This window comes from Squalius cephalus (assembly GCF_949319135.1).
Source record: "Squalius cephalus genome assembly, chromosome: 10".
In the NCBI taxonomy this organism is placed as follows: Eukaryota; Metazoa; Chordata; class Actinopteri; order Cypriniformes; family Leuciscidae; genus Squalius; species Squalius cephalus.
The window spans coordinates 39,367,774-39,394,982 of NC_137131.1; the positions used below are offsets into that span (position 1 = coordinate 39,367,774).

The 27,209-nt window shown below is 36.2% G+C and overlaps 2 protein-coding genes across 5 annotated transcripts; one reads left to right on the plus strand and one right to left on the minus strand.

The window, feature by feature from the left end:
• Positions 1 to 779: 779 nt before the first annotated feature.
• On the minus strand, positions 780 to 11,529 carry rps27a (ribosomal protein S27a). Of its 2 annotated transcripts, XM_079883491.1 has the most exons (7): positions 11,367 to 11,529; positions 3,029 to 3,116; positions 2,863 to 2,927; positions 1,548 to 1,602; positions 1,379 to 1,464; positions 1,109 to 1,240; positions 780 to 1,028 (listed from the first exon to the last, which is right to left on the minus strand). In XM_079883491.1, exons 3-7 carry the CDS (start codon positions 2,908 to 2,910, stop codon positions 879 to 881), a joined length of 471 nt encoding a protein of 156 aa, XP_079739617.1. In that variant the 5' UTR covers positions 2,911 to 2,927; positions 3,029 to 3,116; positions 11,367 to 11,529; the 3' UTR covers positions 780 to 878. The 2 variants fall into 2 exon arrangements, with proteins under 2 accessions (XP_079739617.1, XP_079739618.1); XM_079883492.1 differs by lacking the exon at positions 11,367 to 11,529 and having other exon boundaries at positions 2,863 to 2,952; positions 3,029 to 3,077.
• On the plus strand, positions 8,953 to 26,841 carry rtn4a (reticulon 4a). 3 transcript variants are annotated; one of them, XM_079883488.1, is made up of 7 exons: positions 8,953 to 9,547; positions 15,525 to 15,732; positions 21,523 to 21,661; positions 25,353 to 25,422; positions 25,531 to 25,577; positions 25,737 to 25,795; positions 26,154 to 26,841. In XM_079883488.1, the coding sequence occupies exons 1-7, from the start codon at positions 9,142 to 9,144 to the stop codon at positions 26,194 to 26,196; spliced, it is 972 nt and encodes a 323-aa protein (XP_079739614.1). In that variant the 5' UTR covers positions 8,953 to 9,141; the 3' UTR covers positions 26,197 to 26,841. The 3 variants fall into 3 exon arrangements, with proteins under 3 accessions (XP_079739614.1, XP_079739615.1, XP_079739616.1); XM_079883489.1 differs by lacking the exon at positions 8,953 to 9,547 and adding an exon at positions 11,475 to 11,616; XM_079883490.1 differs by lacking the exon at positions 8,953 to 9,547 and adding an exon at positions 13,120 to 13,218.
• Positions 26,842 to 27,209: the final 368 nt, after the last annotated feature.

Consider the following 27,209-nt stretch of genomic DNA (forward strand, 5'->3'; position numbering starts at 1 on the left):
CTGGTCAAAAGTAAAAGAATTACTTTAAGTTCTTTTAAGTCTCTTATGCTCACCAAGGATGTTTTTATTTGATCAAAAATACAGTAAAACAGTAATATTGTGAAAAATTACAATTTAAAGGATTTTTTAATATATACATATTTACATTTATTTCATTTCTGTGATGCAAAACTGAATTTTCAGCATCCTTACTCCAGTCTTCCGCATAAGAATATTAACGCAAAGAAAAAAAAAACGAATATTCAAAACATTTGACCAGTAGTGTACACAAGTCACATTAAATGTTAAGAATATTAGGTCACACTTCTTATTACGTGAATAAGTGTCTTTAACTACTGTGTACTTTCATCAAAAAATAAGTACAATATTTATTGTGCTCATTCTATTGCAAAACACCTTTGCTGCTATTAAGGTGGGTGACCGGTATGGTTAAGGACAGGTTTGGTGGCATGGGTAGATTTAAGGGTGTGGTCAAGTGTAATTATAAATGTAATTACAGAAATTAATAAGTTGTAATTACATATAGGTATTCTTAAAATATGCAAGTACAAAGTAAAATCAAGTACACAATACGTGCATAGTATCAAATTGAATTGTTAGTAAATAATACTCCTAATATAAAGTGGGACTGAATATTACAATGCAAAAAGACAACCTCTAAATTATACTTTGTTACTAAAGTAGTCTGCATGTCCTGTTACCAAGAATCAAAGTTCTATTTATTCATGTCAGTGTAATAAGTAAAAAGAAAAACAAGAAGTGATAATCAGGAGACGAGATTCATTTTTAAATGTGGCAGGCCACAACTTTATTTACAAAGTACAAACTCCAGAACAGAATCTCCTGTGAAACACAGGGCATATTGTCAGGACCGTACTTCACTTGTCCTCTGGTTTGTTGAAGCAGTAAGTCAGGCAGCACTTCCCGCAGTAATGACGGTCAAAGTGGCTGGCCATGAACACCCCCGCTCCACACTCATCCGCGGGACACTCACGGCGCAGACGGTGGATCTTGCCGTTCTCGTCAACCTGAGGATCAAGACAACTTAGAGTTCATACTAACAACTCCCAAAGCAGAGCACAGAACACATGCCTGACAGGTGACCTACCTTGTAATATTTAAGCACAGCGAGCTTGACCTTCTTTCTCTTGTGCTTGTTCTTCTTGGGAGTGGTGTAGGACTTCTTCTTCCTCTTCTTAGCACCACCACGCAGTCTCAGCACGAGATGCAGAGTGGACTCCTGGATGAACGAGCGCAATGTTCATTTGGATGCTTTACAGTCTGTTACATTATTTGAAAACCTGAGCGGTGCCGTATGATGAAGATTGAGAACCTTCAAATCTGAATGATCGTTCAGCTTGGATGTTTATTCACTGACCTTCTGAATGTTGTAGTCAGACAGGGTGCGTCCATCCTCCAGCTGTTTCCCAGCAAAGATCAACCTCTGCTGATCAGGAGGGATTCCTGCATTCAAGACATTTAGCAGTCAGTCTTTTGTCTTCACTTACTTTTAGTTTGTAGTTCACAGCATTGCACACACAACTTACCTTCCTTGTCTTGAATCTTTGCCTTGACATTTTCAATAGTATCAGAGGGCTCAACCTATAAAACATTGAGGTCAATAGAGATTACATAACAGTAAAATGCACTAATGCCTGCTGCGATTTCGGCTATTCTATATTACAAATCACACTGTACAACGTGGATCTAATAAACTAGGGTACGAAATGTATGTAGACTGTACAACTATGGCACAAGTTTGTCTAAAAGAAAACATCATAAGCATGTGATGGTGGTAAGCAAATAGAGCAAGATGAATGGCACTGGCAATTGTGGTTTATATGTGCGCTGAAAAAAAAAGAGGTGGTAGACAAAGAGGAGAATATATACGTGGTCATGTCTAGGGTAAAGAGGCCAACCTGGCATGCCAATTTTGCAAAAGGAGCTATAAGTAAATAGTTTTAGCACAGTGTTGCATTGATAAATATGCTATTTCATGTTGCATGTTTACTGGCTAGTAGTAGCATACGTAAAACCGTGACTACGGCTATCTTTGAACCGCTCTCACATGACCACAGAAATCGCCACGATTGGTCATCTTTCGTTTGGGACAGCCCAAAATCGCATAATGTGTACCCGGCATTAAAGCAAATTTACTCAATCAATTCAAATGTAAAAGGAGACCTTTTTTCAAATCACAAACTGATTTTGTCTGACATTGAGTTTTTTTTCTTTCTTTTGTTGAAAGTTAACATCTTTAAATTTAAACTGATACCTATTTTACCTGAAGAAAAAAAGACTAATAATGCATACACTGCATCTGGCACCTATCATACATTGGTAATGCTTTACAATGCATGGTCTCATTTGTTAATATTAGTTAAATCACTAACAAACATTAACATTGTATTGACATTACGTTGTTGGGCATGATGTTAGTTTAAAATATTTATGTTCGTTCACGGTGCATTAATGTTAACAGATACAACTTTTACCCATACTTTAATGTTAGAATTAATAGTAACGTTAGCTGTAAATCGGGGGGGAATTGTAGTTAAAAAAAATGCATAACTGAATTGAAATATTCCTAATATTATTATTTTCTTAAAACATCAAGTTGTAGACACATTTTCCATTTGTCTCCACTAATGTGCCACATGACATAGCATTAGCATTTCTTAGGGCTTCCGTAAAACAATAAAAAAAAAATGCATTTGCTTAAGTTTTTACATTACATATCTTAAACTATTGTATTTAAAGATTACTAAAATGCAAAATAACGTTGCCCCACGTAGTCAAACGCTGAAATTAAATCAAATAATAAAGTGTCGAGCTGTCTCGCGCGGCTCATCTGCGCCTCACCTCGAGGGTGATGGTTTTCCCCGTGAGGGTTTTCACGAAAATCTGCATCTTGATGTGCAAGCCACCTGTGTATAAAGCATATGAATGTTTCTGGATAAAGTTAAAGCATATATATAAACGAATATCATATTTATTTCGTTATTATTCGTTCGTGGCAGTAACTCACCACCAGCTCTGAGATGGCGGAAACCGAAAAGGGTCCTTCAAACGGCACAATGTGCTCTTCAGCGCTGTAAGGCTGCCCGACGAACTGCCTGAAGGGAAAATGAGGTAAAGAAAAAGTGAGACAGAGACATTATATTTAACACTTCTGACGATGTTACATTTTAATGTTGTATAGACGCCGTTAATTTACCTAGTGTAAGATATAAATATGAACAATAACATAATGAGTTTTCATGTCCACATTATAAGAAGTCTTTTTAGTTTTGCCTCATAGATAAATAAAAAAAAGCCCACGATTTTTTAATGAATTGTGTTTATTATTATATTATTATAAACGAAAACTTTGCTATTAACTGCTTATGTGCTGTTTTAGAATTCATATTTTGTGAATGTGTGAGTGAACCAAAGTGAACGTGGGAGAAATGTATGTACACCACCAGGGGCGCTATAACAAGTGTTGGCACTGCATGTTGAAAGAGGATTTGAGGATTTGAGGATTTTTGCTCACCAGAAATGAAAATGGATTCAGTTCAGTTCAGTCAGTCATGTGATAACTTGATGCATTCGGTGGGCTCAGAGGACTTTCACATCCATGAAATGTCCAACAAAGTCCTCCTTATGTCAGGTCTGACAAGCATGCCAATTCTCTTTGTTGTATTACATAATACATCCTTTCTAGCCCTTGTTAGAGCAAATGGTTGTTGGCCAATTTACCCCTTTAACTTGCTCAATGCTCAGCCAGTTCTCATGTGCATATTGTGTAATCTTGGTTTTGTAACCACAGGCAACAGCCTTTGCATAACATGGCTCTTGCTTCATCTCTCATTGCCAAAAATCGAATATTTTTCTCTGCAGAAGCAGAATAAGGAAATGGAGCTCTTTGTTTTAGTGCATCCAGATCTGGATGAGTCTGACATGTTTTTGAACAGCATGTTCTCATATAGAGGTCAGCACACCTTTTAAAGGAAAGGAACCACAAATGTTCCTTTTACACACAAACATGCAATGGTCTTTAGATGCGAGACAACTGACCGAGCAGGCATGAGTGATTACTGTTGACACCTTTAGGTGTTGCATGAATGTTATAGAGTTACACCATGAAGAAAGCAGCCTGTAAACCATGTGTGCTACAACACGAAGTGTTCCAAAAACAGGTCTGTCTCCGTCTGTGATAAATGCTTAGGGGAGGGAGCAAGTAGATACAGAACACAGCTGCAGAGATCTAAACTGCAGTGTAGACTTGACATGAGAGAGCAGAGGCCATGCACTCATGAGATCAGGTATCTCTGCTTCTGGGAATGCTATAGTCAAAAGATAATGCTAGATAAAAGTTACAATGAGCTGGGATGCATAGCATACTTTCAGTGTTGATAAAATTTACACACATGCACTCAAATGGCATTCAAGCTGATGACTAGATGCATGCTTAAGGGGTGAAAAAATAACTTTGCAAAAGAATTTAATTAAACACTCATTCGAGTATTTAACCACTTTAAAGGAATAGATTTTAAACATTTATTCAACCTCATGTTGTTTCGAAACCCATGTGCTGTCATTTTTCACATACAACGCGGACTTTTTGGAAAAACCCTTCAGGGCCATTTACATGACACCAACTAAAAATAGAAAACCTTTTATGCATTTTGGATGTTTATTTTACCATGGTAACATGTTTTGTTGGCCTGGAAACGCAAACTTTTGAAAACTGGTACACTCTCAGAAAATAAAGTACATAATTGTACCTTTAGGGGTACAATGGCTTGTCACTGGGGCTGTAGCCTCAAGGGTACAATATTGTACCTTTAAAAGAATTGGTACATATATGTACCTTTTAATGCTTTTTGACCCTCAAAAAGGTACATATATGTACCTTGAGGTCCAATAATAAGCCCTATGGGGTACGTTAGTGTAGATTGTACCTTGGGGGATGGAAATGGACTCCTACTGTGCCCCTGTTTCTGACAGTGTAAGTGCAAGTTTTTGAAAATAATTCCGTTATTGTCTGTGTAAACTACAAAAACATGAATTTGTGAAAACGTTTATGTCATGAGCATGCATATCACGTGTTCAGTAGGTGTGTCATGCTTCTTTAGAAAGTTTCTTTACAAACGCCATCTACTGGCCTGAAATACAAAATACAGCATTTTTAGTCGTTTTTGTGGATCAGTGTGAACCATAGACTGTAAAAAAACAACAACACGTGAACAGGGATTGTTTTGACAGTGTTGACGCCTGTACGTAAAACTTTTCAAAAATGCAAAGGAAAACCTTTTCCGGTTTTAGTACATCATTGCCATGTATACATTCATGTAGCTCTTGAGAAACGTCTGCTACAGCTCTTAAATCTAATTATCTTTATTCTTCTCTCTGTATTCTGCAGAATACTGAAAATATAGCACATATAGTCTGCTTTTATGGCACTTCATTATATGCTGTACTGACCATGAATCATTATTATAGGCTATAAAAAGAGCAGCTTGAACATTCTACATTACATTCATGTTCCCCTGAATAATTAGCATATAGGTTTGGAATGACATTAAGGCAGTGTTATAAAGTACAGACCAATGAAGTATTTATTAAGGATTTGAATTATTTTGAATACATTTTCATTTTATTTTTTAGTGAATCAGTGTGAATTGGAAGGAGGACATTGATTTCAGCTTTATTTCAGTTACCAAAATGATTGTAATAGTTTTAGTTAACAAAAACAACACTGCATGAGAGGAATTAATAACAGAATATTAATTCATTTTATTTAATCACATGTTTATTTAATCTCATTTTTTCCCCTTTTAAAACTCTGTTTACTTTTCAGTGGGGAAGTTTATTCTCGTTATTTCTATGATGCATGAACATTTAGTGCTGTCTGCAGAAACATCTCAGCAGTTATAATGAGTCTGGTTTCTGCCAACAAACCAGTTACTGGAGAAACCACCTAAGCCATGACAAATGTTATGATTGGATTGTTCGTACTGTACTCTTAATTAGGTTGAAATAGCTGAGGAAGTTCAGATCAGCAGAGTGATAAGACATTGTTTTCATTGCCAAGTGAAGCCACACCCCTGAGAGTTTAATGCTGTGAAGATCACAGTTCATTGACCTGCAAAACTCAGTAATAAATACCAGCCAGATTCTTCTTCCAAATTTGGAATGGCAAACCCTCAAAACACGCTGAACAGAAGACTAATTTTACTCCCAAAAAATCCTGAAATATCTGGACAGAGAGAGAGAGCAAATATTAAAATGATCAGATTTCTATGAGTGGGACATCTCCTCCTCCCTATCTCTGACATAATTTACATTTCAGTATGCATGACATTTAATATATTTGCATAATAAAACAATGATTTCTTGAAAATGTGTGTAATTAATATTTTCATAGTTAATCACCAATGTATATAGGCTGCAAAGCCATGCTTGTAAATTTAAACAGTATATCATGACCTTGAGTGCTTATAAGTGACCTTGATTGCTTCATTAGAACATAATTATTACAAACCTTAGATGATCGAAGAACATGTTGATGATTCAGAATGTTTAACAAAGGAAGGTCTGGGAGACTCCCTTTTCCCCTCGCTATAGTATGACTAAGATAATAGAGCTCGTGTTCTGGGAAATATCAAGTACAGACTAATCATTATAATGGATTTCAAGATAACTGAATCAGCAACATGAGTGAGATGATTAAAGCTAATAATTTAACTGTAAAAAGTTTTGAATCCAATATCTAAAAATATATATTCCTGCTTCCTTTCTTTTACAGACGTTAATGTGGATTATGGCTAGTCTTTTGGCACAATCCAAAGTATAGATAATGTATATCAAACCTCCCTACGAGTAATCGATCAATAGAGGAGAAGGGCCAGTTACAGTCAGCCCAGCATGACTCAGTGCAGCACAAAGACCCCTCAGAACTGGTTTGGCACTTTGCTTCCCCAATGACAATGGAGACTGCAGTATCTGGAGAGGACAAACTATCCCTCAAATCTGCCTTTGTCTCCTTTTCACACCGGGGACAGACAATGACATCTGCCCAGCAGACATGCACTGACTCACCAGAATCTGCAGGAAGACTTAAAAGATCAACTTATTGTGCTAAAACAGCTGATGATCAATTTATAGCTCATAAATTGTGCTACTTTTGGCCATAAGTGGTGCTTGCTAAGGCTTGCATCACTATTCCTCTTGCTTTTGCTTAGGGTTAGGGGTTTTAAGTGCACACAGTTTTTCAAGTAATCAGACGTACAGTTTCCACGAAAAGAGGGACCCGAGATGGGATATCATAGAGGCACAAATACATTTTGCAAGTAATTTTACAAGCTGTCTCAGGTCACGGTATCTGGATCCACCTGGATTCCTTTGTTGATCGATCTTTTGACTGTGACAAAGATAACATTTACATTCCATATGTAGTCATGTTAGTCAAGTACACAATGTCCAGACTTTATTGTACCTTTAGAGAGAGACTGAGACAGAATATTGGTTCAGATGCAAAATATGCCATCTGAAATTTTCAATTTTTATCAAGCTTGTATATTTAAGTTCAATAATTTCACATAAATGGCAATGCAAACGACCTATTAATTGTCATTTAAGTGAAATTTACTTAACTTAAATATACAAGCTTTATAAAAATGATAATTCTAGAGGAAAATTTCAGATGGCATATAGAGGTTTTTGCATCTGAACTCTTCATTTATAGCCTATATTGGTCAAATGTTTGGAAGCATTATACTTTTTAATGTTTTTGAAAGAAGTCTTTTGTGCTCATTAAGCCTGCATTTATTTGATCAAAACAGTAATATTTGTGAAATATAATTACAATTTAAAATAATGGTTCTCTATTTGAATATACTCTAAAATGTCATTTATTTCTGTGATGCAATGCTGCATTTTCATCAGCCGTTACTCCAGTCTTCAGTGTCACATGATCCTTCAGAAATCATTCTAATATGCTGATTTATTATCAATATTACCACAGTTGTGCTGCTTAATATTTTTTAGAACCTGTGATACTTTTTTCAGGATTCTTTAATATACACTAACGTTCAAAAGCTTGGGGACAGTCATTTTTTTCTTTCGATTTTGAAAGTAATTAATACTTTTATTCAGCAAGGCTGTGTTAAATTGTAAAAAAAAAGTGATAGTGAAGATTTAAATTGAAAAGATTTCTATATTGAATCATTTATATGCTTTTTACCTTTATATTAGTCAATGAATTCTGAAAGTATCACAGATTCCAAAAATGAAACAATGAATCCTGAAAGTATCACAGGTTCCAAAAAAAATTTAAGCAGCACAACTGTTTCCAACATTGATAATAACGGAGTATCAAATCAGCATAGAATGATTTCTGAAGGATCATGTGACACTGAAGACTGAAGTAGCCTAATGGCTGATGAAAATTCAGCTTTGCGCACATAAATAAATCATATTTAAATCTGTATTCATAAAGATTTAAATCATAAAGTATTTTAAAATATTAAACCATTATTTTAAATTGTAATTTTATTTAATAATATTGCTCTTTTTTTCTGTAGGTCTACTTTTGATCAAATAAATGCATGCTTGATAAGCATGAGACTCTTTTCAAAAACATTAAAAATAGTAATGTTTCAAAACTTTTGACCGGTACTGTATCAACCTATCGTTTACATTAAAACAAATACAACCAGTGCATGTGTGAATTGTAAGCTGTTTGAAGTGCATCACTCGGCCATTTTCCACATACTTTTCTGTTCAGGAAGAGAAAGTATGGGCGCGGCTACATCCCGCCTACTTTCACTGCTCACCCAATCAAATACCAGGAAACGTGCATACACTTCCCCTATTTAGCGTAGTGTGGCACGTATGGCGGTGTCTGGGCGTCACCGAACCGCCTCCTTTCACTGTTCAGCCAATAAAAGAGTTAGCCAAATTTACATACACTTCCCCTAACTAAGCGTCTCTCTAGTCAAACCGCTGCGCCGTTTCTGCGGTTTAGGCCCGCGTTGAACCTGACGTACTCTCGCTGGTGTGCTGAAGAAAGTTTTGAAAAGACATTTTCTTAAATCAAAAGGACTCGTTTTGAAAAAGTTACTTTTATATAGCGGTGTAAAATTATTGTTAACAATGGATGATCAAATAAGCTCCACGACACCTTCATATGGCTTGCAGCACGAAGAAGAAGAAGAACACCGAGCAGACAAACACGTGAAAACTCTGCTGGATGAAGTGACTGATTTCTCGCTTAGAGAGGCAGAGGCGGATGTTCAAGAGGTGGATGATGATATTTTAGATCTGGCCGGAGGAGCGAAAGATGCGCTCGAGAGGCACAGGTCCACACTGCCACGTACCGAAGAGCCACTGCTGGACTTTTCAGACCCAGAACCAGAACCACCATCCTCCTCTAAACCAGAACCAGAAGCTGCCAAGCCAGCACTGATCGGTGCATTTGGAGATGCAACAACAAAACCGACAAAATCAGAAGAAAAAGAAGAGAAAACAACAGTCACACCATCTAAATCTTCGTGTTCATGTAAGTACATCATGCATTTGAAACTTATCATTCAGATTTGAATTTAAATCAGGGATCTAAGTGTTATCAATATAAACTTTTAAGCCAAGTTATCCACCCAACATGTAACACCAGTACTGACATGACGTCAGTTCCGTTTAAATAATTCACGTTACATGTATTAATCAAGACTAAGTGACTTTTTACCTATTTTGGCTAATGCACTAACACAGTTTGATCAAATTTAATTACTATTTATATTGCTTGGCATAGTTTTTGAACGGATGCTAATGGGTACGAACGGATTGCAATCTGTTATAAAAACAATACCATAGAATAAGGCCTTATCTAATGTGATTCTTATTAAACATACGTGTTTTACCTACTTTACTGCGTGCGTGTAACTTACCAACAACTGCATTATGCTACGATGATCATTGAAACATTGTCAAATGTTTCAACGTCATCTTGATTGCGTCCCTATACTGCCATCGTGTGGAATATTTTTGCAAGCAATTTCGTGTCCAGTCAATCTATTTAGATTAAAATAAAATGTTCAAATTAATTTATAGGTATATGTAAAAATCCGAATATCTAGGATCAAATAATTAATGTTCACATAGCCTATACCTATTGTAGACAACAGACTGCGCACCAGTCATTTAGTTCGGTGACCGAGTTTACTCAGAAAACGCAATGACCCATGATAACCACAACGGGCTTCATAAATCATCCATTATACATCGATGCTTCAATGAAAGCCTGTCATAAACGTTACAGTCTAAAGGGCAGACTGTGTCCGAATAACAATCTGTTACCCAAAGCAGAAAAAAGTGCCAATTTTGATACAAATGAATGTCATGGCTAAACCAAGACTCACTTGATTTTCATTTGGGCCCAAACCAGATTATTGCACACACCAGCTTCATAATTCTATTGCATGTAGGTCATTATTTATGAAAAGCTGCCCTTTCCATTTTTATAAGGTTTTTTGTCCCCCTTTTATTTAACTTTGAACTATTTAACCAGATTAATGTTGTGTTCAAGTACTAATAGCTTTGTGCCATCTCAAATTTTAAATGTTGGGACAAATTATGTCTTCCAGGTCATGAAACTAAAATGTTTATTCATATTTGGGAATTGGCTTTTATTTTTGTATTTTCTATCTTTGTCTTAATTTGTGTAATATTCAGTCATTTTGTTATTAGCCTTTTATCACCTTTATTCTTTTTTTTTTTTTTTTTTTACTATTTAGGATTTAGTTTTAGTTTTTATTTAACCCTACAGAGCATTTTGCTAAATATATGCACTATATTAAATATTCATTACATTTAGACTTAACCTGTTCTTCAATATTTGATGTAAATTTTAATAAATCCATCATGAAAACAAGTGTTCATGACAACCACCAGTAGTAAAACATAATTGTCATTAAAAATTTAAATTTATAACTTTATTATTGTAATAAAAGCTATTATGTGCAATTTAAATGTTTTTATAGAAATCAGTTGTCAATTTCTCAAAGAAAAAAATAATTGTTAAAATTAACATGTGTACTGTACCTGATATGTCCAAATGAATCATCATGAAATATGTGGCAAGGCCCAGCCTACTCCTACATCTAAATGTTTCTACTAAAAACACTTTGATTTCATCATAATATCCGAGGTACCGCGGACAGGTCAAAAATGACATCCGAAACGCTAACTGCATCATCATAAAAAACGTGGATGTCATTTTTGTGGTGTAGTTCACATGTGAACCCAAATGACGGCCATTTAGTATGATTCAGCTGATGCTGTGCTGAAACCTCATGTTACTAGTACACCGCGTTCAACACCTTTGAATGTGGTCAGCTGACCTCGGCAGTGCTGGCCTTTGCAGAACGTGATCTGCTAGGAGAGCCGTAGCGTCTCTCTCTACCCTTCAGTCCTGTCCTGCCCCAGCCAGAGACTCGTACCTCCTTCCTCACTCCCGACCACCTCTTCTGCAGACTCTTGACTGGAATGTATGACTGATGCACGCCAATTCAGATAACACGACTTCTATGACAACCTCTGGGATGGAGATAAAGCACTGGAAAGAACAGGGTATATGCTTGTTTTGCCCTAATCGGCCTGAAAATGAACTAAAATGAGCTTTTTTTTTTTTTTTTTTTCTGCTTGCCTTGTCCATAAATGTTATTAGATAAAGCTGTGAGTGAGTTTTGCTTGGTTTTGTGGTCTTGGAAAGGTTCTTGTGGGAGAGAATGTTCTAGTTGCCCTGAGTAAATGGTCTGGGATGTCTTGATTACAAAGCATATTGCAACGGCAAGCATTTATCCCTCTGCCAGAGAATGCTATTGGCAAACTGCCTGTTTGCTGCACAAAATGTTGAACTGACTGTATATATACTGAATTCAGTGCATTTCAAAAGAAGTTGAAAAATATACTATGCAGCATTTCCCACATGAGTATGTCACAGCTGCTTTAAGCAACTATTAATTTAGTTTTATTTATAATTTTTGTGTGTTTGGCATCGTTTGTCATTGCGTTCTAGCTGTCCTCAGATGTTCGGGAGGGGCCTGCATTGCTATTTAAATTGTTTATGCAAGTTGGCACTGATTGTGACAATGAAATCAAGCTGGGAACATGTAATGAAGACTGATGCAAACTTCTGTGAACTCTTTTGAATGTTGGCTTACGTTTTGTTTCCTGGATGGATACATTGTGTCTGACTTCAGGGCCTGTGAAATATGGTGACTGGATAAGATTTGGCCATTTTGAGTCCAGATCTGTCATTCTGTCTTGTCATTGTACATTCGATTCGGTTTCAGAAACACTTTATAGTTAGTTGAGTAACAATGAGAAACAAATAACTGGTTATACTTATCACTGGTTCTCGACCATTTAGTCATGTAATACACTACTGTTCAAACGTTTTGGGTCAGTAGCAAGAACACATTATATTGATCAAAGGTGACCGTAAAGACATTTATAATGTTACAAAAGATTTCTATTTCAAATAAATCCTGTTCTAAACTCCCTATTCATCAAAGAAAAAAGTAACACGATTTCTACAAAATTATTTCACAACACAACTGTTTTCAACATTGATAATGTTTCTTGAGCAGCAAATATTAGAATGATTTCTGGAGAATCGTGACACTGAAGATCAGAGTAATGATGCTGAAAATTCACCACAGGAATTAGTTACTTTTTAAAATGTATTCAAATAGAAAAGAGTTAATTTAACAATATTACATTTTTACTGTATTTTTGATTAAATAAATGCAGCCAACATTTGTTTAAAAACAATTTTTTTTACCGACCCCAGACTTTTAAAATGTAGTGTATGTGTAATCTATCCATCAACACGTTCTCTCTAGCAATCCATATTAGCGTTGGACAACTAAAAAAAAAACAAAAAAACTTTTGAGGTCAACTTTGTCAAACATTTTTGTTTCTGCTTTTCTGATAAATGCACTGATATAGATATAAATATTTATTTATTTATTTATTATTACATTTATTTGAGCCAACTCGTATGACTCGGACTTTAGCGGACTTTTATGTACTGGATTACTGAGGGACTTTTGTTTTAAAAATAATCCCATAACCGGAACTACCATTTGTCATTGAAGTCGCGTGCTTCTCGTGTGTTCTTGGCCCAGGCTGTCTGATCGCAGATGAGCGAGATGGATTCCAAACAAGGTTAGTTAGTGAGTTAGACCTTCAAACGGCCTGTAATTGCGTCCCTCCTCCACGTGCCACTGTTGATTTATGTGCATTTATATTGCAAAGTGTGTTTAGAAGCACTGTCGTTATTCAGAATGAAATCATGATGATAAAATGCAGGTTTTATTCCGGGGGATTTGATAAGGCCGCTCGACTTGTCGTATTTTGACGGGTGCATTATAATAGTACACATTAATATTTAGGAGCAGATAAGCATGCATTGTGTTAAATGTCGAAAATGTGGCACGTTAGTACTTTTTGTGAACTGTTCAGTCTCGATAAGCTTATGCAACGGTCTGTTGGCAAGAGTACAAGAGGAAGGGCAGCATGTTCTGCTGTACAAACCAAAGTGTTTCTAAGTTATTGATTAAATACACTGGCTTTTTGTGTGGATGATGTTTGTCTTTTAGAAAAGCAGTGAGAGAAGAGTGCATGCATGCTGACTTGTCATGAACTCTGATCAGATATGTTGGCACATAGTAGATTAGGTTTAATTATTGAAGGGTCATTGACTGACTGTGAGGTTTCTGTCCTATTTTTATCCTCCCTCTAGCCAGAACAGACTAGGTTTGCTGTAAAGTCAGAATTGAACATGATCACACCATGAAACATGCCATGGTGTCCTTGATGAATGTGTGCCTTATTTTTGATGTTCAGTGTGGTCACAGGTCATTTGTATATTAAAATGATTTGTTCCACAAGCTCAGTGGTGAAACCATAACCATCCATAGCAGTTTTCCCATTTAATTATCCTCTTTCCTGCTCTTAAACTTCTTAAACACTGGCCATATTCTGATTAAGATTTGTATTCTGGTTTATTCTGGTTATTCCAAAATAAAGGTATAATGTTAATTGATAAATAGTTGGTAATTCTGATATTATCAACATTGTTGACTAAATGTCTGATTTGACAACTAACTGAAGTAATTTGGCCTAACATCACTTCTGAAGATTTACAGCTTGTCAATGGGTATTGGATATTTCTGCTATAATTTAACACGTCAGAGTATTTAAATTAATAATTTTTGCATATCGTTGCTATCGAGAAATGTTATATTATAAATAACTATCAAATTTTAATTTGTTGGTAACACTTTACAAAGTTTGTTTGTTCACGTTCGTTAACTACATTAGTTAACATGAACCAACGATTAAAAAAAAACACTTCTAAAGCATTTCTTAATCTTTGTTAGTTAATTTCAATGTTTACCCTTTTATTTAAATCAAAAGTTGTATCTGTTAAAATTATTGATAACACTTTACGATAAGGTTTCATTGGATACTGCATTAGTTAACATGGACTAATAATGAACAATACTTCTACAGCATTTATTAATTAATCTTAATGTATTTGTTGAAAATAACATTATTAAAATCAAAAGTTGTATTTATTAACATTCGTTAATGCACTGTGAACAAACATGAATAGTTGTCTTTTTATTAACTAATGGTAGCAAAAATACTATAACGCATATATTGCTCATTGTCAGCTAATGTTAGTTAAACATTAACCAATGGTAACAAATGAGAACTTATTGTAAAGTGTAACCATATTGTTTAATAAACCTGAGCTGACATGAACTAACAATGAACAGTTGTGTTTACTAATATTACAGGCCAGTAAATATTATAATGTATGGCTCATTGTTTTTTAATGCTTTCACTGATGTATACTAAAGAGACCTTAATGTAAATCCATTTGTTTTTTGTTCTATATAGTAATTTAGCTCATTAATTCCTTCTTATGAAAATTGGGTTAACATGCTTATATGCATGTGCTTTTAAAAGTTTTAATTCCTTTTTGTATTAAAGAGATAGTTAAACCAAAAATGAAAATTCTGTCATCTACTCGCCCTCATGTTGTTCCAAACCCGTAAGACTTTCGTTCATCTTAAGAACAGAAATGAAGATCTTTTTGAAGGAATCTGAGAGATTTCTGTCCCTCCATTGACAGCTATGCAACTACCACTTTGACACTCCAAAAAGTTCATAAAGAGATCGTAAAACTAATCCATATGAATAGAGAAATTTTCTGAAGAGAAACGATTGCTTTGTACGATGAACCGATTGAATTTAGGCTTTTGTTCACATGAAGCGTCAAAGCTCTCCGATTTCATAAAAAATGTCTTCATTTGTGTTCCGAAGACAGGTTTGAAACCACATGAGGGCGAGTAATTTAACTAATGACATAATTAAAATGTTTGGGTGATCTATCCCTTTAATCCCAAAAGTGTCATCATCTGTCTGTTGAGGGTTGACGTAACTCTTCTTTCTGCCGGCAGTGGTGGACCTGCTGTACTGGCGAGATCTGCAGAGGACGGGGGTGGTGTTTGGAGCCAGTCTGTTCCTGCTGCTGTCCCTCAGCATCTGCAGTATTATCAGTGTTCTCTCCTACGTGGCCCTTGCCCTGCTGTCTGTCACCATCTCCTTCAGGATATACAAAGGCATTTTACAGGCTGTTCAGAAGTCAGAGGATGGACACCCCTTCAAGTGAGGAACGCACACAGTTGTTGCATGCGTATCGTGACGGGATCAGGCTCACACTTTGCGTCGCCTGAGTGTAAAACGTTTAGGGTAATCCTGCTTTGATCAGTTTGTGTTCCAGTTTATGTAAGGAGGTAGATCTGTGGAGCTTAGCTTCTGGGCTTACAGGAGGTGTTACACGTTGTTGGCTTTGACTCCCTGCCAAAATTAAGCCCTCTGCTGTGAAATAGACGTGGAACGACTATTTCACAGAACTAAAATCTGAGCACTTAAAGATTCTTGAAGTTGTTTTGGAAGTGAAGTGGTTGCAATATTGGTGTTTTCATACACTTAATTTTGATCAAACTGCTAGGCTCGGCTCCAAAACCTAGTGAGCTGCTTTGAAAGTAGTTGACTATTTAGTAAACAAACGGCAAAGGCAACATTATAATTAAAATGGAACCTCATAAGTGGTAGTTTGAAATGCTCTATTGGCAGCAACTCCTTACACCACACAAATGGTTACATTACACATTAGCCTAACCCTGTCTGTTTTACGCGTCATTTAACAAACCATAATATAGATGGGTCGTCAAATTTAAAACGGAGAATGGTACGGTTTGATTTTTTTTTTTTTTTTAAAGGGTAAAGCCCCGTTCACACTACAAGAGACTTTGTCGCTGCATGTCGCCAGTGGCTGGCGGTGAGGTCGCTAGTGGGCGTTCCCACTACTGGTTGCCTAGTAATGTTTATGAGTGACATTCACAGTTGTAGACAACAAATCTGTTTTCTTGCTGTTACAAGCTAACATTTTGGAAGGAAAAGTTTAAATATAAATGGAATCAGTACATAAAATGCATAATATTAAAGATGAATGAGAAACAGCGAGTGCTCTTTGCTATCGTGGCTATTTAACTGCAGCAAATGGGCAAATACTGGTCTTTCTGAGTTCACGAAACCATTCAGGCTCGGAGTCAGCACGGCAAATACCACTGGATGTACACGGAGACATATCATACTATATTGGACAGTTTCTGACTGCTAAAATAAACTTCTCAATCATCTTGCCTCGGCACTGAAGAGTGATGGATCACGCGCGCCCTACTGACTTCACTCCGATTGGTTGTCGCTCCCGAAAGTCGCTCTTCATTTGCATAAAGTTGAACAGATCTCAAATTTGTCGCGTCGCCAGACACGCCCCATCCAGTCGCCAACGGTCGCGACCGCGCGTGTCACCGGAAGTCGTCCGCTCCCCACTGAAAATGAATGGTGTCGCGTGTAGTGTGAACGTAGCTGAACTAAACCCTAAAACAACTTTTTTTTTAATGACCTGTAAGACTGAGGCTTTATTAGTGCTGTTCATTGATTCGAGTAAATGTTTTGACATTTAGGTATAAAATTGTTTGATTCTACAATATATGGTGTAAAGAGAGTTCTGCCCTCTTCAGGCCCTTCCACACCCTTTGCTAGCATCGTCGGCATCGGGAGTTAAGACCGCGGTTTGAGCCAGCGGCTTGAATTGATAAGAGATGCTAATGCAATGCTAAATCATAAATCAGATGCATGTACAATAACATTACGATGTCCAGCAATCTTTAAAATTGTACATTGGGTCTCATTCATGAAACACGAGCAGAACGAATTTGTGTAAATCGTGTGTAAAGTGGTTCTGGCGTAAATTTTCGGATTCATTAAAATGTTCGTATTTTCCAAATGTTAGTTGGTACGAAAGAAATCTACACCTGCTCCCAGCCACGCGTAAATAGTGCGTTTAACATCTGACCGTTTTGCTCATTAATAAGGCTGCATTTTAATTCACCTTAATCGGGTACATATTTACACAGCATTTTGAAAAAATATTATATACATACGTTTTTTCTTTTTACTTCTGGGACTGTTCGATTAACAGATGAAACTCCATTAACTGCATCTGTAATATGCTGCCAAGCTTCCTTTTTTTTAGGACCTGATACGCCACTATGTACGCTTGAAAATAAAATGTGGCGTTTTGAATGAACTTCTGATAATATAACTTTTTTAAAACAATAAAACAATTTCTGCATCTGAGAAATTTCTCTTTTTCATTCGCTTTCGAGAAGACATGTTGAAATCCTTCGTTTGGTGTCATAATATGATGCCCATATATATAGTTGTCAGTTGGATTTAATGGGCGGGATTTATGGTAATTGAGAATGAGCGTGCACGCGCGTCCCATTTACGACTGATTGGAATTCATTAACACACACACACACATTTCACTATCACATCTGACGTTTACGAAGTATTTGTGAATCAGGAGAAGAGTTTTCGGGAATTTCTCTTTACGCGCAAATCACTTACATATTTACTCGTATATTTACGAATGTTTCATGAATGAGACCCATTGTGTTTAATTTGTCGTTTAATGAGATCTAATATATGTTGTTCGTGGTTTTGAGGTTTTGCAGTTTGTTTTGTGATTTCACCAGAACGAATAGGTAGTCTCTCCACAACGGATTGAAGCGCGCGTCCATGCGAAGACTGTGCGTGAGCCACAAGAGAAAACTGTACGTTCCACTGATCGCAGCGGCAACGAGCACTTTGATCAGTTGATTTCAAAAACCACACATTTTAGCGCTAGATCGCCTCTTATTTAACAAATGAACGAAATGAATGCTCTGCTAGTTAACTGGAGATGTTTTATTTATTTGTATTGGTACATTCGTGCCACGAGATGCTTCAAAAGTGGTGGGGACACAATTGACCCTGGCAAAAAGTGGTGGGGAGATGTCCCACCCGCAAATTACACCTATGTGTCAATCTGCGGGTCTCAGGTGCGCGCCCCCCGCTCAGCCTCACCCTCGGTTCGTCCCCTCTGTATCCGCTGGGTTCTGCCCACTTTTCCAGCATTTTTCAAATATTGCCAGTGGGTGGAGTCAGGCTCTGACCAGGGGTTGAGTTACACTTTAAACGTTCTTTTACAGAGAACTGTTACCACACACACACACACACACACACACACACACACACACACACAAACACACAGTAGTCAACATTTGAAGTGAAAAAAAAAATTCATGTATTCAGTTGAAGTGAAAAAATATACACAATTCATGTATAACCTTGATGAAAGGTTTTGATCCACTTGAAATGTTGACTACTGTGTTTATATATTCTCTAGAGCCCGACCGATAAAGGATTTTTAAGGCCGATACCGATACAAATATTTGGTGATTTTAAAAATCCGATATTCCGATATATCGGCCGATATATATATTTTTAAAAAATCCAGAAACGCGTAACAAAACATGAACAGTTCTGATAAATATAATATATAAAAATACAAACTTAAGATATGAAAACAACCTTTGAACAAAAAAAAAAAAAAAATCAACTATTATTATTAATATTGACAGTAATAATTAAAAAAAATCAATGATGATGATTATTATCATCATTATTTGTATTATTATTAAACAAGACAAAGGTCATTCCGTGTGTGTGTGGTCATGGGTTCAAAACAAGAACTGATAAGATTGTAAATGTGTACCTTGAAATGCGTCTGTCAAATGTCCGTTTGCATTTTGATTATTTCGAGAACCGTTCATCCAATCGACTTCACAAGGGAGTGTAGTGTCGCATTTGGTGCAATAGCCTATAGATGGACACGCGAGACGCCACACGTTCAGAATTAATAAACTTTTAGTAAACTACAGAACAGCGCGAGCGGGAAGCTGTGCACCTCACGCGGGCAGGGCTGGCGCGTGAGCAGCGCGTATTTTTTTCGGCGTCCATGTTAATCAATGAGTGCATTCACACTGGGAGCAGGAGCAGCGCGTGAGCGTCCAGCAGGAGCGTCGCGTGAACAGCAGTGCAGCGGGGGTTTCGGCGCCGAGTCTATTTTTGCTGCGCCGCTTACACTGAATTAAAGTGACAATGCATTGATCATGGCCAAAATACACCGCAGTTTTATCCAAAAAGTGCATTGATGATATCTTTTGTGTTTTAAACAGTCAATCAAATGACCAACAGCAATTTAAAAAGAAAACAAATGTCCAAAAACAAACTTGTTGCCCGAATAATAAAAACAAAGATGAACCAAAAGTTATATAGGCTAAATGAAATTATTAATAAAATAAGCTTCTTGACAAGTCTTTTCTCTTAAATGTATTTGAAAACGAAATAAAGCAATGCCAACTTATCCATTATGCTCCGAGAACGGACACTGCAGTGATATAAAACGCACACGTCTGTTAAATTAAGCAATACTTTTAAGGTAGTCTAATATTTTTCTGACTAACAAATTACTGACACAGTAAAGGGTAGATTTAAATAAAGAGAAACGAAATTTAAATAAAGAGAAACGAAATTTAAATAAAGAAAAATTAAATTTAAATAAAGGAAAACGAAATTTAAATAAAGAAAAAACTAAATTTAAATAAAGAAAAACGAAATTTAAATAAAGAAAAACGAAATTAAGTTAAATTAAAAACGAGATTAATTTAGATTGTGGAAAATAGAATAATAGTAGAAACAAAATGTATTAGCCTTTTTACCCCTTATTATCAATGTCAAAGCAACGCAGCTTAACCCAAAACACAACCTCAGGCATGCACTTCACAAACTCCGCTGTTCTGCGCTCTAGCCTTTCCGCGTGGCTCGAGCCGCATTTAAGACGCGTCTCACACAGGCAGTGTGCAAACTCCAACCTGTTAACATGGGAGCCGAAATAAAAACGAACATGCCACGCAGCTGAGACACTCACGCCACGCAGCCAGTGTGTCGCCGGCCTTATTCAAGTGCGAATGAGAACAGTTTCGCGGGGGATCCCAGGTGTGCAAAACAAAAAAAAAAGAAAAGGAATATTCAAATGTCAAATTTTCAAATCGAATACCAACCCACCGAAGGAATATTCGAATATTTGGGTCCAGCCCTAGCTGCTTTTTTTTTTTTTTTTTAAATATTCATTTATCGGCCATTATAAATGCCGATACCGATAGTTTGGAAAATGCCTAATATCGGCCGATAATATTGGCCCGCCGATATATCGGTCGGGCTCTAATATTCTCCCATGATTCTGAATAGACAAACAAAGTTTTTTTTTATTATTATTTTTTTATTTGTTTTAATGAGTGATTCAATGACTGACTTATAAAGACTTCACTTGTTTCATTACACCTTCTGGATAAATCAGCGTTTTTGAATGACTCTTGAATAAATGATTCAATAAATACATTTGTCAGTCGCCACCTACTGGTGTAATGATGTAATGTAATCTTTACTTGAAGTGTCAAGTTTCAAAAGGTGATTTACTCTATTTTTTTATCGCCTAGAAATCACACATTGTTTATATCCAAACTATAATCTTTTATCCCAGTACTTCTATGATTTAATATGAATTATTGTATAATAATGATATGGTATGGTTGAAAAGACTATTTGAGGAGCTGTTTCATACCAATGCATGACAACTGCTCTCTCTGGGTCAGCGGCAGCGTGAACGCAGATTTGAATGTTCCTCCGTGATCAATCATACTTTTCAAAGGCTTAATAGACAGCTGAATTGTTGACATTAAAAAATAAGATTGCGTGGGTGTTTGGATCAAGATCGCAAATCTCTTAACGATTAATCGTGCAGCTCTTCCTGTAAGAAAAGGAAGGATTGTAAAACTAGTTAAATGTCATGGTCTTCCTAACTTGATGGCGAACTAAAAAGGGCATTAATCATAAATGTCATGATAATTTGTGTTTTATCATGAAATTTCAATGTCTTGCTTGCTCACTAGGTTCATAAAACGGAGCTTTAGTCTCACGGTAAACCTTCTGTCTTCTGTACAGGATGTATCTGGATAAGGATATCGCGATCCCTACGGAGACGGTCCATAAGTACAGTGACACAGTTCTGGTGCACATCAACACTGTTGTTAAAGAGCTGCGACGACTCTTCCTGGTGGAGGATCTGGTGGACTCGCTCAAGGTTTGTTCTAGAAGAATCATTTATTCTGCTATTCCGCTTCTATTTTCAAGAGGGAATAGTTTGTACGCTACCGTTCAAGTCTATTTATACTTCTATTCCACTTCTATTTTCATGAGTGAATAGTTTGTACGCTACCGTTCAAGTCTATTTATACTTCTATTCTGCTTCTATTATCATGAGTGAATAGTTTGTACGCTACCGTTCAAGTCTATTTATACTTCTATTCTACTTCTATTTTCATGAGTGAATAGTTTGTACGCTACCGTTCAAGTCTATTTATACTTCTATTCCACTTCTATTTTCATGAGTGAATAGTTTGTACGCTACCGTTCAAGTCTATTTATACTTCTATTCCGCTTCTATTTTCATGAGTGAATAGTTTGTACGCTACCGTTCAAGTCTATTTATACTTCTATTCCGCTTCTATTTTCATGAGTGAATAGTTTGTACGCTACCGTTCAAGTCTATTTATACTTCTATTCTACTTCTATTTTCATGAGTGAATAGTCTGTACGCTACCGTTCAAGTCTATTTATACTTCTATTCCGCAAGGACATAAGTGACAGTAAAGACATTTGTTACAAATACTTCTATTTCTAATAAATGCTGTTCTTTTGAACTTTCTATGTATTAAAGAATTAAACGTATTTCCACAAACAGTAAGCAGCACAACTGTTTTCAACATTGATAATAATAAGAAATGTTTCTTGAGCATCAAATCAATCATATTAGAATGATTTCTGAAGGATCATGTGACACTGAAGACTGAATACATTTTAAAATGTAAACTTTCAGCTTCATTACTCCAAAGTTTTAAATGCTAATATTTCACAAATATTACTGTTTTAACAGAGGGTTGGTGGTCAGGTCTGGGGTGTTTGCTCTTGTTTTGCAGGAGAGTGTCATGAACGGCTCCACAAAGCAGCCTTTGTTGATCAGGCTGAGGGGATTTGGACTGAGCTCTGATGGGATAGAAATTGTGCCAAAAGATCGCTCTCGCTTTTTTTGTGGGGGGTGGGGTTAAAGAATCAGCTGTGATGTAGCATTGAGGAATGCCACTCTTGTGATGCTCTTTTAGAAGGCTGTCACATGACAAGGTTAGCTGCAGGGCTGAATGATCTTGAATGAATAGCTGAACTACACTTTCCAGCTCACTATGCGTTGTTGCTCTAATGCCAGCGTTGCCATGTTGAGGGCATTCTAGTTCTAATGAGTGGGCCATTCAAAAAGAACTGTATGCGCTACTAATGCATTTTGTGTATTTAGTTCAGCTATTGTGGCATATGAAGTCCAAATATGCACCAAAATGTCTTAAACCACAAATTGATTATAATACTATGGTATAATTGTAATATATCACACATTTAAACATTTAAAAAAAACTATTTGTTTTTTAAATGTATAAAAAAATAAGTGATTCTAAATTATTAAAATAAATAATTAGTGACGCACTGCACTGGGCCGTAACCGAAATTGAGGATGCACTTGGCCGAAAACCTAAAGTTTTAAACCTAAAGACCGAAAACCACTTATTTTAGGTTTTTACATTAATTTCATGAATGAACTAAACACTAGTTTAATTTTCTGAAAATTAAAATGTCAAAGTTTATTTAATAATTTTCACACAAATAATTTGTTGCACACAAGGCAGTTTTTATATGAACTTTTTAATAATTAATTATGTTTACTCAAATTATAGCCATTTAAATGTTTATATTTCACCAAGAAATTGAAGACCGATTTATTCAAATGTTTAAAAAAGTGAAGACATTACTAACAGGTTAAGTAAATATATAATATGTAATACAGTGCATATACTCTAGCTAACTAGAAAAATATGGACATTGAATGGCTTTCTTGAGGTAAATGGACATTGTTTATAAGCTGTTTATTGATGTCTTTCTGTGGTTGAAACACTGATTGAGAGATTAGTTGTAATTACATTGCGTTGTTTATGTACATGAGTAATATTGGTTTTGCTATGTTTCATAGAACCAAGATTTACAGGCCTATATCTTCACTTTATTTTTCGTGAAGCATTATTTTGCTTCGCCTCAGTTATAATCAAGAGACATCCACTCTTGCATTTCGTGTTCGTGCATTTTGGGGGCGGAGCAATGAAGGGAGGGGTGTGTTTGTTTAGGTTGATTTCAAATATCAACAGTGTTTCTAAGAAATCACTTACTTCACCTTTAAACGCCACGGTTTTTAAGGGCCAAAATCGTTGACCGAAACAATTTTGGCGTGAAACTGAAAATTGCTGTTTCGGTAAACTAGGAATTCGGTAAATCCCTAAACAAAACATTGAAAATATTAATGTTACTTCTGCTGTCATCAACTATTTATAGCTTATAGACGCAGTGAATTTTCAGAACTAAAGGTCATAAGAGCACAACTTAGACTCTGGTATACTAAATCCTGGGTTAAGCGCTTCTTAATCTTGCGTCAAAATGTCTGACATTAAGGAGTCGCCCTGTTCTAAGCAAAGTTTATGGCGTAATGGAAAAGCACCACTAACATTAATGTTAAATCAGCACCTCATGGCTTCTCTTGGCGCTGCATTGGCACACGTCTCAAACGCAGGGGATCCCAGTGGATGGAAGCATCCGTGTATGGAGATTTACTGCCCTGTGAGGGGGGGTGCTGGTTATGAGCTACGGGTCGAGTTACAGCCAGACCCCGCTGCCCTTTCAGAGCTCTGGAGGTCTTCTACAGCATTCAGTCTCTCTGTGGTCAGGCGGCTATATTGAGTGACGTGTCCTGTTACGAGCAACCGTTTATGTGCCGGTGGGTTTTGAACAGGTTCTGCCATTTGTTGGGTCAGCTTGCAAAAAAAAGTGTCGGCATGCCTTTCTTTTATTCTATTTTAGTTCAAGTGAAATGCGTTTGTTTATGATGTCAATTTATGAAAATGGTTAGTTAAGATCATTTTTACCCTCTTTTTGACTCTTAAAGTGAAAAGTTGTTCACCCAAACATTGAAAATGGTAATTACAAGTCTGCTCACCAGACTTTGTGATAAAAAATACAGTAAAAATGGTAATATAGTGAAATATTAAAATTTTAAAAGTTTTGTATTAAAATTCTATTTCCTGTAATGCAAAACCGAATTTTCAGCATCATTACTCCAGTCTTCAGTGTCACATGATTCATCACATGATTTGCTGCTTAAACATTTCTTTTCAAAGTTGTGGTGCAGTTTTTTTTTTTTTTTGTTGTATTTGGTGAATAGAAAGCGTCAAAGAATCATTTCTTTTTATTATTAAATTTTTTTACATTTTTGAAACGTGCAACTTTTCATCATTCACCCGTTTTGAATAAGTATTACTAATGTTTTAAAAGTTGAGTCAGCAAGTGTTTTTTTTGTTGTTTTTTTTCTCCGTGAAAGAAATGAATACTATGTAAATGCTCTCCTTAACATGTAAAATGAGTAATCTCATTGTGTTAGTGTGATGCCTTATGCCAAAATGACAGTTGAACTAGTCGTTTTTATATGTTTTGTTCTGGGAAGAGGTTTGAGTTGGTAAAGTTTCAGAATGTCTACAAAGTACATTTAGACTTATTTCAAAAGATGAAGCTTACTTTTTTCTAATGAACATAAGTGTCAAATGCGTTTGTCACATGTGACTAAAGTGTTTCCTCTGGCCTGTTGTACTCTGCTTGTATGTTGAAATGTGGTTTTCTCTTCTCAGTTTGCAGTTCTCATGTGGATCCTGACCTATGTTGGTGCCTTGTTCAATGGTCTCACCCTTCTTATTTTGGGTATGTCTATTTTGGGAATGTAGTGCTATTTTTAAATTGATGCATTGTAATTTTTTGCTGTCACCTGTCAGAATATGGCATTATGTTCAAAATGTATTCTTTCTGTAGGTCTCATAGGGGCTTTCAGTTGGCCAGTGGTCTATGAAAAGCATCAGGTATGTCTATTTGACTTGAAAATGCAATGATAACCCCCGGCTGAGGCAGCTGTCGTGGTATATTAAGTGTTTATTGGAGTCTTCATTGTCAATAAACGCATAATACATCTATAATGTTCACCTGAATGCGGTAATTATTCGTCCTTATTCCTAATACAGGCACAAATTGACCATTACTACGGACTGGTGAACAAGCAAATCAAAGATGTTGTGGGAAAGTAAGTCTGTTTGCATGGTGAAATATGCAACTGGTGATTTCCTCAGTGAACCAGACAAAATAGTGTTTTATGATAATTTGGTTTTGATAAATACAATTGTAGACTAAGTATTTATTGTATATTTATTATAATATTTATTTAATTTATTTATTTATTGTAGAGACTATCTATATATCGATATATCTATATATATCATCTAACAAAATGTGTTTGCATGCATGCATGTCTGTGTACATTTTATTTTATCTTTTTACAGTGTGACTTTTTATGACTTGTTTTATTATTTTAGTTTAAACGTGTGCTTTTCATGTTCCTCATGGGCTGTAGTCATATTCTTTTGTTTCTGTGCCATTAACAGGGTCCAGGCCAAGATTCCCGGAGCAAAGCCAAAGACAGAGTGAAGAAAGTTAGATTGTGTGTTAATTCTGTGCACGAGAAGTGATGTTGGAACGAGAAGACGGACAGAATCGTGTTTGGTTTGGAAAAAGGCCTTAGACGATGCAATGTAAACTTTATCCCCCCTCCCCCAGTGTTTGAAATGTTAGAGTAACTGAGAATGAATCCTTTTTAAACCTATGAGTTTCTCTCACAAGCAAAGTCGTCACTGTCTTCAGAGTAGAGCTAGTTGTCCATGTTTAAACGCAGCTACGTAACACCATTACAGAATGTAGTCCGAGGAACTCCATGTCAGCGAAGGCAGGAATCGATGAGTTTTTTTCAATTATTATTCGGTCAGTGAAGCGTTCACCTTGTTTGAAGGCCATTTTGATTCATTTCAGTATGAATTATATTGGTGATGAAGTTCCTTCAAGTCTTTTGATTTTAGCTATTTTCTTTTTTCCCTATTTTGTTTGTACTTGGCGTGATAGAACACAGTGGTGTTGTGGTGTAACTGTGTTAAAGTTGATGCAATTAAATCATGTTAGAGGTGAAGAGGCTTCTATTCTTCTGTAGCAGAGTTTAAGAGCAGTTTTATTTCACACTTGTCTACAAAGGGATCTGTTACGGCATATTGCACCCAACTATTCATTGTTTTTAGCCGTTAAGTGAAAAAAAGAAAAAGAAAAAAAAAAGGTGAACTAGAAGGTATGCTGTCGGCCTATCACCTTCCTGTCATGTCAAAAATCAACATGTTTGCAGAATTTGCCGTCTCCATCGTGGATCGAATACCTGAAACGGCTCACGCTCTTAAAAACTTGCAAACATCAAGCGCTGTTTCTTCATGCAGGTCATTTGTAAAAGATTTCAGTTTTGATGAAAATATGCTGAAGACTGTCTGTGGAATGCAATGTGAAAAATAAACCAATAAAGTACCAATAAAGCTTGTAGACAAACTATTTGCTTTTGTGCTCGATTTGAAGGTTTGTTTTTTTGGATATGTTCGGAAGGTTTGTCACGTGGGTTTTGACGCCAT